General features: G+C 42.3%; 1 protein-coding gene across 2 annotated transcripts in view; it reads left to right on the top strand.

Annotated features, from left to right (window-relative positions):
- The first annotated feature begins 11,793 nt into the window (after positions 1-11,793).
- prmt3 (protein arginine methyltransferase 3) overlaps positions 11,794-16,723 on the top strand; it is a 74,195-nt gene continuing 69,265 nt past the window's right edge. Inside the window, exons 1-3 of one of the 2 annotated variants that reach the window (XM_008106190.3) lie at positions 11,794-11,929; positions 12,003-12,132; positions 15,930-16,012. In XM_008106190.3, the coding sequence (XP_008104397.1) occupies positions 11,902-11,929; positions 12,003-12,132; positions 15,930-16,012 (241 nt within the window). In that variant the 5' untranslated portion in view covers positions 11,794-11,901. The remainder of the gene's footprint in view (positions 11,930-12,002; positions 12,133-15,929; positions 16,013-16,723) is intronic. The other variant, XM_003214675.4, reaches the window with a different exon arrangement.

Below are 16,723 nucleotides of genomic sequence, written 5' to 3'. Positions count from 1 at the left end.
GTTGTAGTTAATCCACAAGCTTATAGAATTAAAAATTGACTTTTTCAAATAATCCAGGCAATGCCAGGTACCCAAGTTCGTACCGTAAAAAATCAGCTTTGGATAGCATAGGGAAAGGTTATCACCCCGTAACATTTCTTTTGCTGTCTGTGCCCCTGTTTGGAAGACTTCGCCTCATTTCCTGTCCCTGTGACAAATGGATTTTGAACATTTTGGCTTGTTGTGGAAACAAGATTTGGTGATAAAGCTTCAGTGGATATACCTTTTCCCCATGATAACTCTTTCAAGAGGGAATTTCCCTTCCAAGGGGTAGATTTCTCTCTCACACTTCTTGTTGTTTCAACCCTGTTCTTAACTGTGAGTCATTTGTAAGTTGGATGTTTGAAACTTGGGGACTGTCTGAGCTATGCAGGTCCAGTTTTTGTGCAATTCTAGCTTTTAAAAAGAAAGGGAATAGTGAGGAGGGAGAATCTTGCCCCAATGTCATTTTTCTGCCAGCATGTGAGCACAGAAGCAGAAGGGATCCATCATACCAAGGTAGGTGCTGAAAATGTTGCAGGATTTCCTTCATGTTCTTCTCATTTGGAAATAACAACAGTATGTCACAAAGACACAAGTACAAGATTTTACCTTTCTTGTCATGCCTGCTTGGTACAATAAAATATTTCATGCCAAATTTGTGGCGAACTTGTGACTTATTTACACTAAAACCAACTGAAAACATAAGACTATTTGGTTGGCTTGAAATACAGAGATGCATCTTGTACCTTCTGGGTTCCAAAACCTATTTTGCTTCTGGAAGGGGTGGAGGGAAGGAGGAGGGAGACTGGATTCTTACCCCACTTATCAGATTGCTAATTCAATTTCCCTTCAGTTCCCAGGTTTCTAGCATTGCAGGGAGTAAGACAATTTAAATCATGTACATCTGCAAACCTTTTATTTACTCTGCTTGCAATCCTCTCGCTACCTTTCCTGTCCCTTTTCTTTGGATGCCTGAACTACGTTTCTAAATGTTCAGTGAAATTTTAAGTTACCCATACCCGACGTTAAAACGGCTGGAAGAAAACTGCCATTCCCTACGCCTCCCGTAGCTACACTTGCTCCTGCCTAAAGAAGCTTGGTTTCAAACCTGCCAATGAGAGCAAAGCTGTCAGAGGAGACTATGGCAACAGCAGCGCTGTGCAGGAATTGGCTGCTGCCTGCAAAGAGAAGTGCCTTAAAAGCATTACAAGTAGCAGAGCTGCACCTCTTCTGCAAGGACTCCCAGCACTGCATTGCACAAGGTTTTAATGGACTTGGAATAAATTAGTCCAATTATCCTACCTAAATCAATTCTGTTCATCATTAAGGCTGATCTCTGTTTCAATATATGGGCTGAAGTTTTGTCTTGGTTGCCATTTTCTTTACAACAAGAAAAAGAACTATATTATCCAGGTAGTTTTTCCACCTCTAAAAATTGCATTGAAGCCAATGCTATGAAGGTGAGCTATATCCAGAACTTAGAAACATTACTTTTGAATATATTACCATGCTCTCTGGGAATTATAGGACATGTAATTCAAAAAATAACATTTCAAGCTTTCATATATGTACCAAATCTGAACACTGGTTCCTCCAGTTTAAAGTAAAGGTAAAGGTAAAGGTTTTCCCCTGATATTAAGTCCAGTCATGTCCAACTCTGGGGGTTGGTGCTCATCTCCATTTCTAAGCCGAAGAGCCGGTGTTGTCCATAGATGCCTCCAAGGTCATGTGGCTGGCATGACTGCAGGGAGCGCTATTACCTTCCCGGCGAAGCGGTCCCTACTGACTTACTCACATTTTGCATGCTTTTGAACTGCTAGGTTGACAGAAGCTGGGGCTAATAGCTGGAGCTCACCCTGCTCCCCACACTTGAACTGGCAACCTTTCGGTCAGTAAGTTCAGCAGCTCAGCGGTGTAACCCACTGTGCCACTGGGGGCTCCCATGATAATGATAATCTGTCATATAGTAATTTCCATGTCTTTTCCCAGCTCGACTTAGAAAACCTTTTTCATGCAAAGGACCTATTTTATCACTCAGCTATAGCCTATTCCAGGTCACTGCTAATTCTCATTTTCTAACTATTCTGCTTCCAGTTTACCCGATGTTGGTTAATTCATAAAAAGCTGACATTAATCTGCTAATATTCCCTATGCAGAGAACTAGAATGGTTCAGCAGTTTGAGTATTGGACTATGACTATGGAGACCAGGGTTTAAAAGCCCACTCACCCATGGAAACCCACTGCCTGACCTTAAGCAAGTCACACTCTCTCCATTGCAGAAGAAGGAAAAAGCAAAACTCCTCTGTTCAAATCACATCCAGAGAACCCCGTGATAGGTTTGTCTTAGGGTTGCCATAAGTTATAAATAACTTGAAGGCACTCAACTATTCTTTCTTCTGGTTGTTTTGCAATGCTATTTCCCACTTATTCACACATATAAAATGTATCTTCAGACATTCCTCTGTTACATAGTAGACTTTCCATTTACTTCTAATACTAAGGATCTAGTAAAGGATTTCAGATTTCGCACGCTATTAAAAACATTACAGAACAACACTTTTCCCAGTTGTTAAGTTTCTGCCAAAAATGCTCACAAACAAGATCCCACTGTTCTGGCATTTGAAAAGATAGAAGGTCTAGATTTTTTTTTAAACTGTCTTTTATCTAAATCTTTTAAGATAAGGATTCAGCAGCCGCCTTCAAAGAAATTGCTTTCTTTCTTTCTCTTGTTGACTAGTGAAATGTACCATTAAAGAACACAGCTACCTTTGGTATTTGACGCTTTCTCCCCAGCTCAATGCTACGGGTATCGCACGGTGCGGAAAGAAACCAGCAGAAACTTAGCATCTTAAAAGACTAAATGTTTATAATCAGTTTGAGGACTCAGTGGATTTGTGAAATTGTTTGGGATTAACAGGCTATTGATAGCTAATAAAACAATATTTAGCTTTGTCTGGGGAATAGCAGTGGAAAAAGGTGTAGGCACCTTGTCAAACAGGACCCATTGAGGAAGGATGATGGGTTAAGTGTGGGGGTCGGCGTGGCAGCGTGGGTGCCCATTCTTTCAGAAGAACTTGTCAGTTGTTAGTAAAGCTAATGAAAGGAAGGACGCCAGCATCAGATGCCTGGGGTAGCATTGAGGCAAGTTAGCTGACTAATCAGATTGAAAAAGTCCCATGGTATTTATGTCACTTTAATTTGCCTCCAACAATTGAAGACGACAGCACTCTATTAAGGAAAGCTTGATCCAGAACTAAAGCTAAATAAATTAGGGTCTCAGTTTAATCAAATTATCCTTTTACTGGCCTTGGATTAACTCAGGGAGACAGCGTCGGTCTAGGGACTTATGATTGGCTGGCTAATTTTTAAGAAGCCAATATGAAGAATGAGAGATTTTACACACAACTACTACATATAATACTTCAAACGGCCTCCTTTCCTCTTTAAAAACTGGAAATAATGCATGTGTAAGGAGAATTAGTATTTTTGTAAGGAGAGGGCCTTCAACGGTCTTTTTAGCATAATTTGCTTGAATTAATTCAATTTAGTTGAAGTAAATGAGCTTAAAATACAGCTTCTCCCATTTTTGTGGTTGCTTTTCATTACATTTGGCATCAGGCAACAGCTATTCATTAAATCAATCTAAAAGGTCTCCAAAGACTGCCACTATCCCAGGATTGTGCAACAACTTCAAAAAACTTTTTCTTTCACAAACGGCTCTCTGACTTATTAAATATACAGTATTTTATTCTTAACCAAAAGATAAATGCAAGATATTAAAATTCAAAACCTTTTCATGGTTCTATTTACTATAGCATGAAATTCTGCATTGAGATGATTAATTCATACTATACATAAGACCATTTTTAATGAGATATTAGTGTCAATGCAATCCTATACTCAGTGGTAAGGCTGACAGTGTTCAGGGCCACATACCCATTGGTTGCTGTGCATGCACTAGCATTCCAATTTAAGAAATCATTTATACCAAATTTTCTATTACTAGTATCACTATAACATCTTTATGACTACATTTTATTAGTATACTATATTTTAATGGGCATATTGTAGAATGATGGTGGGAGTAAAGCTTTAAACTTGTGTCCCAAAGTGGGGCAATTTATTGATCTATATACTACAAATTGTACAACTACCTGTCTCTAGGGCAATGTAAATGGACAATATTTGTAAAATAGCCATTTAAACTAATACAAAATACTTGAATGATTTAAAGCTTCTTGAAATATCAGGAATTCATGCCCTGAATCTGGGAAACTAAACATAGAATGACCTCATTCATCAGCCAGAAGGCAAATGGTCACTGGGGATGTATCTATACTGTAGAATTAAGACAGTTTGACATGATCTACGGATGGAACAAATTAAGAACTTTGGTCCAAAAACAAGGTGCTGGCTGCTGAAGCTGATGAACAACTGCACTGCATCTTGTCAGATCCCTAAAATCTGGAGGAAAGCAAGAGTAATAGCCATTTTGAAACCAGGCAAAGACCGCAAAGATCCAAAAAGCAGTAGACCAATCTCCTTGTTGTGCCATCTTTATCAAGTTCTGCAGAGACTTATCCTGCACAGAATTATGGAAAAAATAGACCCATTTATGATCCCACAGCAAGCTGGTTTCAGGAAAGAGAAAAGCTGCATATCACAAGTGCTGAACCTGACTCAGCACATAGAAGATGGTTTTGAGACAGCAGATTACAGGAGCTATCTTCATAAGCCTGTCAGCAGCTTATGATACTGTAAATTATCACCTCCTCCTGAGAATAATGTATAATATCACAAAGGATTGCCACTTCACCCACTTCAAAGGAAATCTGCTACAAAACAGGAACTTTTTGTTGTGTTCCAGGGTCAGAGAAGCAGATGGCGAAAACAGAAGAACAGCCTGCCTCAGGGGAGCGTTCTTGCTCCATCAATGTCTAACATTTACACAAATGATCAGCCACTGCCTGAAGGGACAGAGAGTTTCATCTATGCTAATGATCGTGACATCACTGCTCAAGCAGGGAGCTTTGAAATGGTTGAACAGAAGCTCTCTGAAGCTTTAGGTGTTCTTACTGCCTATTACTGGGAAAACCAGCTGATTACTAATCCATCTAAAATGCAGATGTGTGCTTTTCATCTTAAGAACAGACAAGAACCTCAAGCTCTGAGGATTACCTGGGAAGGAATTCCACAGGAGCATTGCAGCACACCAAAATACCTGGGAGTCACTCTGGACGGTGCTCTGACTTACAAGAAGTACTGCTTGACTATCAAGTAAAAAGTGGGTGCTAGAAATAATATCATACGAAAGCTGCTGGCACAACCTGGGGATCACAACCAGATACAGTGAAGACACCTGCCCTTGTGCTTTGCTACTCTGCTGTTGAGTATGCATGCCCAGTATGGAATACATCTCACCACATTAAAACAGTAGATTAATTAGACTTACTGCATTATCATAGGATACCTATGCCCTACACCACTGGAGAAATTATTCACCACCTGATATCCGCTGGAAAGTAGCAGCCAGCAATGAAAGGACCAAGGCATTGATATCTCCGGCCCATCCTGTTCGGATAGAAGCCAGCGTGACAACTATTTAAATCAAGAAAATACTCATAGGAACACCACAGCAAGCAAGAGTCCAAAAGTGGCAGGTAAAAACCCAGAACCTCAATCAGTGGCTGATGCCTCTGGACCACACAGAAGACTGGGCGAATTGGAAGGTGCTGAACAGACTGCGCTCTGGCACCACAAGATGCAGAGCTAGCCTTAAGAAATGGGACTACACAGGAGTCCACGACAAGTGAGTGTGAAGAAGAGCAAACTACAGACCACTTACTACAATGCAGTCTGAGCCCTGCCACATGCATAATAGAGGACTTTCTTACAGAGACACCAGAGGCACTTGAAGTGGCCAGCTTCTGGTTAAATGAGATTTAGCACAATGCCAAGTTTTTAACTTTGTTTGTGGCTTTTTATACATTATAACTGTATTCTCAATTTGCTTCTGACACGGTAAATAAATAAAATTACTTTAACTGCGATGTCTCAATGTTATGGAATCCTAGGATTTGTAGTTTAGTGAAGCACCAGCACTCTTTGGTAGAGAAGGGTAAAAATCTAATAAAACCACAATCCCATGATTCCATAGCATTGAGCCATGGCAGTTAAAGTGGAGTAAAACTGCATTAATTCTACAATGTAGATGCATGTAACTATCTGTCTCAGTTATACAATCTTTAGCCCTCTCTGTCAAAGTGTTGGTGCCTCACCAAATTACAAATCCTGGGATTCCATAGTATTGAGCCATAACCGCTGAAATTATGTCAAACTGCTTTAATTCTGCAATGTAGATGTACCCCGAAAAGAGACCATCAGGGCACCTTATATCAACAAGAAACAAGTAGAATCATAGAATCATAGAATAGTAGAGTTGGAAAAGACCTCATGGGCCATCCAGTCCAACCCCCTGCCAAGAAGCAGGAAATCGCACTCAAAGCACCCCCGACAGATGGCCATCCAGCCTCTGCTTAAATGCCTCCAAGGAAGGAGCCTCCACCACAATCCAGGGCAGAGAGTTCCACTGCCGAACAGCTCTCACAGTGAGGAAGTTCTTCCTGATGTTCAGGTGGAATCTCCTTTCCTGTAGTTTGAAGCCATTGTTCCGCGTCCTAGTCTGCAGGGCAGCAGAAAACAAGCTTGCTCCCTCCTCCCTATGACTTCCCCTCACATATTTGTACATGGCTATCATGTCTCCTCTTAGTCTTCTCTTCTGCAGGCTAAACATGCCCAGTTCTTTGAGCCTCTCCTCATAGGGCTTGTTCTCCAGACCTTTAATCATTTTAGTTGCCCTCCTCTGGATGGTTTCCAGCTTGTCAACATTTCCCTTCAACTGCGGTGCCCAGAATTGGACACAGTATTCCAGGTGTGGTCTGACCAAGGCAGAATAGAGGGGGAGCATGACTTCCCTGGATCTAGACGCTATACCCCTATTGATGCAGGCCAAAATCCCGTTGGCTTTCTTAGCAGCCGCATCACATTGCTGGCTCATGTTTAACTTGTTGTCCACAAGGACTCCAAGATCTTTTTCACATGTACTGCTGTCTAGCCAGGGGTCCCCCATTCTGTATCTTTGCATTCCATTTTTTCTGCCGAAGTGAAGTATCTTGCATTTGTCCCTGTTGAACTTCATTTTGTTAGTTTCGGCCCATCTCTCTAGTCTATTAAGATTGAATTCTGCTCCTCTCTTCTGGAGTGTTGGCTATCCCTCCCAGTTTGGTGTCATCTGCAAACTTGATGATCGTGCCTTCTAACCCTTCGTCTAAGTCGTTAATAAAGATGTTGAACAGAACTGGGCCCAGGACGGAACCCTGCGGCACTCCACTCGTGACTTCTTTCCAAGATGAAGACGACGCATTGGTGAGCACCCTTTGGGTTCGTTCACTTAGCCAATTACAGATCCACCTAACCGTAGTTTTGTCTAGCCCACATTTTACTAGTTTGTTTGCCAGAAGGTCGTGGGGGACTTTGTCGAAGGCCTTACTGAAATCTAGGTACGCTACATCCACGGCGTTCCCTGTATCGACCCAACTTGTAACTCTATTGAAAAAAGAGATCAGATTAGTCTGGCATGACTTGTTTTTGGTAAATCCGTGTTGACTATTAGCAATGACCGCATTTGTTTCTAAGTGTTCACAGACCACTTCCTTAATGATCTTTTCTAGAATCTTGCCTGGTATCGACGTGAGGCTGACCGGATGGTAATTGTTTGGCTCGTTCTTTTTTCCCTTCTTGAAGATAGGGACATTTGCCCTCCTCCAATCTTCTGGGACTTCTCCTGTTCTCCAAGAACTCTCAATTATGATTGCTAGTGGTTCTGAAATAACTTCAGCTAGTTCCTTCAGTACTCTTGGATGTAGTTGATCTGGCCCTGGCAACTTGAATTCGTTTAGAGCGGCCAGGTGTTCCTGGACAACTTGTTTCCCTATTTGGGGTTGGATTTCCCCAAATCCTTCGTCCATTTCATGTTGCTGAGGTTGAAGATGGCTTTCTTCTTGTGAGAAGACCGAGGCAAAGAAGGCATTAAGCAGTTCTGCCTTTTCCCTGTCGCCATCACCCCATCTTCTCCTCGCAGAGGACCTATCGCCTCCTTTTTCTACCAACGTAAGCAAAAAAGCATTTTTGTTGTTTTTAATGTCCCTGGCAAGCCTGAGCTCATTTTGTACTTTAGCCTTGCGAACCTTTTCCCTACAGGAGTTGGCTATACGTTTGAATTCTTCTTTGGTGATTTCTCCCCCTTGCCACTTCTTGTGGATGTCTCTTTTGAATCTTAGCCCGGTTAGAAGTTCTTTGGACATCCATTCTGGCTTCTTTGCACTTGTCATTTTGTTTTCTTTGTTGGCACTGTTTGCATTTGCGCCTTGAGTATTTCACTTTTAAAAAACTCCCATCCATCCTTAACTCCCTTGTCTTTTAATATTGGCGTCCATGGAATGCTGCTCAGTATTTCCTTCATTTTTTGGAAGTCAGCTCTCTTAAAGTCCAGAATGCGGGTTTGACTTTTTTCGTTTCGGCCTTCATTTGTATTGCAAACTGCAGGAGCACATGGTCACTTGCCCCTAAGGATCCGACCACTTCGACTGTATTGATCAGGTCTTCCACATTTGTTAAGATTAGATCAAGAGTTGCTGATCCCCTTGTTGCCTCTTCTACCTTCTGGACCATAAAATTGTCTGCAAGGCAAGTGAGGAATTTGTTGGACTTTGTGCTTTTGGCCGAGTTTGTTTTCCAGCAGATATCAGGATAGTTAAAATCTCCCATGACTACTACATCTCTTCTGTGTGCCTGTTTGGTCAGCTGTTGACAAAAGGCTTCATCAAGTCCTTCATCCTGACTCGGGGGTCTGTAGTATACACCCACAACGAGAACTTTTTGAGTCCCAGTTCCCTTGATTCTTATCCAGATGCTTTCAAGCTGGTTTCCCGGATTACAGTCTTGCATTTCTTCTGCAACGTAACTGTTTTTGACATATAAAGCTACTCCCCCTCCTCTCCCCTTTGTTCTATTTCTGTGAAAGAGGTTATAGCCCTCAATGGCTACATTCCAGTGATGGGAGTCATCCCACCAGGTTTCAGTGATGCCTATGACATTGTACATGTGGTACTCTGCTAAAAGTTGGAGTTCGTCTTGCTTATTTCCCATGCTCTGTGCATTAGTGTAAAGACATGTAAGACCCTGTGACCTTCCCCTGAGCTGTTTATTTGGGATTATTATGCTCTCGGTAACTGGTCCTTGCTGTGTTTGTGCAGCCCTCCATTTAGCCTTTTGGCGGTTCCCTGTGGTCGTGGGTAATATAGTGTTTGCCAGGCTGTTGTTCCCCTCCCCCAGTGGCTCAGGGAATTTGCTTTGCACCTGACCCTCATCTATTGGCCAGAGAAGGAACTGCTGCCAGAATGCTGTCTTTTTTCCTTTCCTTTCTTGTATGTCTGCTTGTAAAAGCTATCTTTCAATATCTGGACAGTGCTTGGATAATTCTAGATGCGTCAACATTTCACAGGTGAAAATCAGAACATATGAAGTGAAGTAATATCAGGTGTTGTCAAGATTGTAGAAATTATTGTGGAAGAACACACAATCTAAGAGAGGAAGGTGCACTTTGCTTTTGTCTGAGACTGCTGGGAAAGGCAACTTTTTGTTTGTTTATTTACAGTATTTATATTCCACCCTTCTCACCCCGAAGGGGACTGAGAGCGGCTCACAATGCACATATATGTGGCAAACATTCAATGCCATTAGACATACGACATATATAGAGAGGCAATTTAACATTTGAGCTTCCGGCTTCATGAGGATATGCTCGATTCCGGCCACAGGGGGAGCTGCCGCTTGAGGCGCAAAGCCACTTGTGACACCTAGTCCTTGATGGAGTACTTCCTCATTCTTCCGCATGCTGCTGGCAGTTTTTTTATAGTGTTGTAAATCAGTTAAATTAGCCTCCCCGCATAAGCAGTCCCTAAATTTTCCTACTTTACAGATGCAACTGTCTTTCGGGCTGCTTAGGTCAACAATGAGCAGGGCTATTTTTTATTTTAATTGTTGGGTGCTCACTCCGACATGGGCTGACCTCGAATGCATGACCTCTTGGTCATAGTGATTTATTGCAGCTGGCTACTAACTAGCCTGCGCCACAGCCTGGCCCCGGATTGAAAAATCTTATTCATTCAAAAGTGTGCCAGTGTAACTATACAACCCAGACGGTTTCCGTGGGCTATGTAACTAACTACAAATGTATATGGACCCATACTATATGTTTCTGAAAATGGTGGCGACACAGCTACATTCTGTCTTGGTGGGTCGGAAAACATAAATAAGAACTGCTTACAGACAATAATTGCTAATAGCTTTTCATTCAATCCTTTCCCTTGAATGGGTGAGGACTACTTCAGGAAACAGCTATTCCAAATTCTAGTTTGTCTGATTTCCTGACTGTAGTCACCAGTCATGCAATCAAACTGAATTAGCTGATGCTTCTAGCTAATTGTGTGTATTTACACAATAGTTATAATGATTTTGTTCCACTTTAACTATCATAGCCCTATTCTGAGAAATACCAGGATTTGTAGTTTGGTGGGGATCTTTAAAATGTTCTACTAGGGCAGTGGTTCTCAACCTGCGGTCCCCAGATGTTTTTGGCCTTCAACTTCCAGAACTCCTAACAGCTGGTAAACTGGCTGGGATTTCTGGGAGTTGTAGGCCAAAACCATCTGGGGACCCAGGTTGAGAACCACTGTACTAGGGGTCTCTGTTGCAGTTCTAGAGGCGAAATCTGAGTATCTCACCAAATTACAAATCCCAGGACTCTGCAGGATAGAACTGAAGAGTGGGAGTGGAGTGGGACAAAATGAGGATACTGGCCCCCTCTACACTGCCATATAATTCAGTTTCAAAATCCAGATTAATTGCATTGAACTGGATTACATGAGCCCACAATATCACATAATATAGTTCAAAGCAGTTAATCTGGATTCTGAAATACTGTAGCATTATATGCAATGTAGGTGGGGCCCCTATGTCCCCAATAAGAATTCTATCCTCCCATCAAAATTTCCTTCTCAAATGTACTACCTTACATTAACTTTAAACCTCACCCAAACCATACCCAAGTCAACAAGCTTCTGACTTTTCACAAAGCCTTTTTGTGTTCCTCCTTTTCCTATTTGTCGTCTGTTTAACTGGCTGTTAGGAATTGTGGGCGCTGCAACACAAAACAAATGGAGGGACGAAGTTTGCCCATGCCTGATCTAGAGCCGGAGCCTCCGATGGCCTAGGGGATAAAGGCCTCGTGACTTGAAGGCTGGGTTGCTGACCTGAAGGCTGCCAGGTTCGAATCCCACCCAGGGAGAGCGCGGATGAGCTCCCTCTATCAGCTCCAGCTCCATGCGGGGACATGACAGAAGCCTCCCACAAGGATGGTAAAACATCAAAACATCCGGGTAACGTCCTTGCAGACGGCCAATTCTCTCACTCCAGAAGCAACTCCGGTTGCTCCTGACACGAAAAGAAAAAAAATCTAGAGCCATTGCAGTTAAAGTGGTGTTAACCCGCATTAATTATACTGTGGAGATGAATTTCGAGTGTGCTTCCCAGAGGACTCAAACCTGAGATCGAAACGCCTCCCAATCCGGGGCTCTTATTATTCTCTCTCTCTATTCGCCGCTTTTCTTAATACGTTTGTCTCACACAGCGCACCGTAGACTCTCTCAGTACTCCTTTCAGGACTCTGATTGGCCGGCGCCTGGAAGCGTAAGCCGGAAGTGGGAAAGGGAAACACAGAGCGGGCAGACCACGTGGAGTCCGCGCCTACAATCGCCGCGATGAGCGCCGGAGACGCCGAGGGAATGGGTAGGTCGGGTCCGCCCTGGTTCTCCGTCGCTCTTCCCGCGCTGATGTTCACTCCTGTTTTTTCTCCTCGCAGCAGCAATGACGGGAGGCGATTCGGAGGACGAGGCTTGTTCGTGGGGCAGCGGCAGCGAGGAGGCCTGGGCGGAAGAAGGCGAGGAGGCCAGGGGCTCTGCGCCCAGCGCATCGTGCCTTTTCTGTGACGGGTTCGTCTCCTTTTGGGAGAGGGGGCACCTCCAGTTTTCGTTATTCTCTTTCAGTATTCAGTTAGTTGTGCCTCTTAAGAGAAACTATTGCATAATAAGCGTTTGCCTCCGCTCCCAACATGTCACAGATGAGCATAGAGTGGCCAAGCAACATCATAGATAGGCCAGGATAGAAAAAAAAAACTGACCAGGACAGACATGGGCAAACTTTGACCCTCCAGGTGTTTTGAACTCCAACTCCCACAATTCCTAACCGCCTCTGTTAGGAATTGTGAGAGTTGGAGTCCAAAACACCTGGAGGGCCAAAGTTTGCCCATGCCTGAGCTAGGATAGGCACAGTTTGCTTTTGGCTGGATCTACTGAGAATGGCAAAAAACAATGCAGTTTAATAGTTTTGAGTGCTGGGCTGTGCACCCTCGCTGGGCCATGGAAGCCCACTGAAGATCTTGGGTAAGTTCACACTCTCTCAGTGTCGGAGGCACAGATCTTGCCAATAAACCCCCATGATAATTTTGCTTAAGGGTGCTCATAAGTCAGCCATGATTCGATGGCGCACAACAACTGAGGGTACATCGACACCAGGCATGTGTAGACTTTTGCCCTCCGGTAGGCTGTTAGGAATTGTGGGAGTTGAAGTCCGAAACACTTGGAGAGCTGAAGCTTTCCCATGACTGATACACTGTAGCATTAATGTAGTTTGATACCACTTTGACTACCATGGCTCTATGATATGGAATCATGGGAGTTTTAGATTTACAAGGCCTTTAGACTTCTCTGCCAAATGGTGCTGGTGTCTCACCAAACTACAGCACCCAGGATCCAATGCTTTTTGCTCGAACACTGTTTCCATCCTAAATATCTTGGTGTCACCTTAAATCGAACACTAACATATAGGAAACACTGCACGAACACCAAGCACAAAGTAGCTGCACGCAACAACATCCTGCGGAAACTGACTGGCAGCTCATGGGGTGCAGACCCACAAGTAATAAGAACATCAGCCCTGGCCTTGTCTTTCTCAACTGCTGAGTACGCCTGTCCTGTCTGGCAAACGTCTGCCCATGCGAAGCAAGTGGACATAGCACTAAACGAAACATGCAGAATAATCACAGGATGCCTTAAACCTACACCTGTTGATAAACTCTACAAGTTAGCTGGCATTGCCCCTCCTGACGTGCAACAGGAAGTTGCTGCTGTGAGAGAAATAAGGTTGAACATTGTGAAAGCCACCCACTGCATGACTATCAGCCTCCTCCCACCAGACTCAAATCAAGGAAGGGCTTCATGAGAACCACTACTCCTCTTGATGTTCCTCCAGCAGCAGCAAGGGTGTCTCTCTGGGCAGCTAAACCTGGCAATTCTAACTGGATGGCCCCCCAAGAGGGTCTTCCTCCTGGGGCAAACCAAGAATGGGCAACTTGGAAGTCCCTGAACAGACTCAGAAGTGGAGTGGGCAGATCTAAAGACAACTTGACAAGGTGGCACTACCTGGAGGAATCCTCCACCTTGTGTGACTGTGGAGCTGAACAAACAACTCCGCATATGTATGCTTGCCCACAATGTCCTGCCTCATGCACGGAGGAGGAGTTGTTTAAAGCTACGGACAATGCGGTTGATGTTGCCCGTTTCTGGTCTAAAACTATTTAGTTGTTTGTGATTTCCTCTATCATTTTTAAATGTATTTGTTACGCAATGCTTTTGACACGAAATAAATAAACACCCAGGATTTCGTAGCACTGAGCCATGACAATCAAAGCCTTTAAAATTTGTTTTTTTCCCCCCACACCTTGATCTCCTCTCTTCCTTGAATTAGTGAGTGGAAACTACTTTTTCACTTTGCTCTCAGTTTGCAGCAATTGAAGCAAACCAGAACAAAGAGGGAAAGTGGGAAGAAGAGAGGGAAACGTGGACAGTTTTAGAGCAGATGAAAAAGTAAAATGGTAAAGGATTAATTAATATATATGGGGTTATGCTTTTTTAAAATTCTAGTCCACTAATTAAGTTTCCCTGTTTTGAATTTAACAGTAGCTATTGTTATCACTACAGTTCCCCTGTTCATTGGTAGTGTCCTTTTTTTTCTTCTGTCATAAGAATAAGAAAAGGCAAGGGCTTTAGTTGGGATCCTTTTGGTTACTCCAAAGTACAGTAGGCTCATTCAATCAACTTGAATGGTGAGTCAGCATATAGGTAGAATCTATTTTCCTCTAATTTGAATCAGGTATTCTGTGTCTTAATTAAGGAGACCTTGATATTTTTTAGATTATTTTGTGGCTGTTATGTGTCTTCAAATTGTTTCTATCTTTTCACAAGCCTAAAATGAATATATCATATTCTTGGCATTACTTATTCTAAAGGGATATGTCATTGCTTTCCTCTGTGGCTGAGAGGGCCTGACTTGTCACCCAGTTGGTTTCTGTGGCAGAAGAGGGTTTTGAACTCTGGTCTTCAGTGTTCTTGTACAACACTCAAAGCATTATACCACTGGCTCTTCAGTGATTGACTATTAAAATAAGTTTTTTAAAATCCTAAAGAATGCAACATTCTACACCTGCTTCTCCTTGGCTGTGCCAGCCTGATCATTTAATGCTCTGTAGGCTGTTCAGTTGTACATAGCAAGCTACTCCAACAAGGTTGTGTTATTCATATGGATGCACTTGATAACAAAAGTTTCAGTCTAGCATGTCTAGATGACACCAGATTGGAAGTAGTTGATGCAGAAGCAAACATTATTATAGCTGGTATATTATTCAAGTTGCTTCATTATGGATGAGTCTCTGCAATATTTTGGCTGGACAAACCACCAGCTCTCCTCTTTTCAGATTAAAGGACAGAGGCAGTATGACTGGTTGTTGTGTGTTTGGAGATGACCCATGTGTCTCAAAGCATATTCTCCATTCTTTCCCCATTAGAAAGAGCAATAGGAGAATGGCTGCCTTGTTTCTCTTGGTCCGAGGTGTGTTGCTTTATTCCATTTGCCCTTTGTGCTATATGGTGGGAAAGACCATATCTTTCAAACAACTCTTATGTATTTAGTTGAGTCCAATGTGCCATCAAATCTAATGTGTACCTCAGTTTCCAAAATCCTGAAACCCCCAAAGTATTTGCTGACAAATGTAATGAGTCCAAAACATTCCTGGACATTGTGGACAAATGGTCCACAAACATTCCTTTTCTTCTGAAGCTTTTACACTTTTTGTTATTTGGCCTTTACAGTGGCTGCCTGCTTAGAATTCCTTCTTTAAAAGCAAGTTTTACAGCACTAAAGCTTTCAGCAATGGAAAAGAAAACCTTGGGGTGCATCTATTTTGTAGAATGAATCCAGTTTAATCGCCTTGGTTCAATGCTATGAAGTCATGGGGGGCTATAGTTTTATAAGGCCTTGAACCTGCTCTGCCAAAGACTGTGAACACCTCACCAAACTACAAATGCCAGGATTACATAGTATTGAACTATGGCAATTAAATTCCAGACGACATTGCTCAAATAGGAGCTCCTGAATCAGCTTTCCCTGTTGCTTTGGCTCAGCACTAAGCTTACTGTATTATGCGAATCTAATGCACACCATAATTTTGTCAAGGTGATTTAGCCAAAAAGTGAGTGTTATATTTGAGTAATATAGTAGTTTTCTAAGAGGTGTAAGTGGTGACTGCAAACTGGGAGACAATCTTGGCCTATCTTTTCAGTTTTAAAATTGACTGTTGTGTCTGGCAGTAAATAGGGCTGAATATAAATGATGGTGATGAACATCGCAGCAGGGTACACATATATATTCATATCTTTGTTTTTGGTTTTTCAAGGTTTTTCAGTTCAGCAGAAGATGTTTTTGGCCACTGTACATTAGACCATGGATTCAATGTTGGAATGTTGGCTCATAAACACAGTAAGTTTACCTCTGCATTTTATGTAGATATCTGGTTAGTTCTCCACAAGTTATTATAACCAATAATTTTATTGGTTATACACATTGAACATCAATGAAAAACTTATAATAGTTGAAAAAATAAAACTCAACATATATTGGAAGCTTTCTATGGACATCTTTCTCAATATCTACCTTAAATGGTAGCCTTTTGGGCGAAGAGAGGATACAAACACTGTAAATAAAATGAGTAATACTTCATTTTCTAATCTTTTAAAATGCAGTAGTAACAAGCAAATCATTCCTACCATCCTGTCCTCCAAAACAATGTTATAACAATGTGTCAAATGCAGTTATGCATCTCAAATCATTTAAAAAATAATATCTCAGTCCATCCATACATGGGGCTTCCTTTAGCAATAGTTCAGAAGGTCAGTAGACACAAAATGTTGTGGCCAGTTTGCTGAGTGAAACTGCTTATATATGTTTCTATGCAGAATTCAAAGTTCTAGTTAGAACTTTTAAAACCCTAAATGGCTTAGGTCCAGATTAATTAAAAGGGTACAGGACAACTTCCTTATCTACAGATTTGATATCCATGGTTTCACTTACCCAGGCTCCAAAAATATCCCCCCTCCCCCGGAGGGACCTCTAGGTCTGTGGTATGTATTAGGCCAATGATAGAATATATGGCTTGCTATATATTCATGGTTTCAGATATCCACTGTGTAT

Source organism: Anolis carolinensis, chromosome 1, assembly GCF_035594765.1.
Source record: "Anolis carolinensis isolate JA03-04 chromosome 1, rAnoCar3.1.pri, whole genome shotgun sequence".
Taxonomy (NCBI): domain Eukaryota; kingdom Metazoa; phylum Chordata; class Lepidosauria; order Squamata; family Dactyloidae; genus Anolis; species Anolis carolinensis.
Note: the sequence above shows the minus strand (reverse complement) of the source record. Positions and strands in the feature narration are given on the sequence as shown.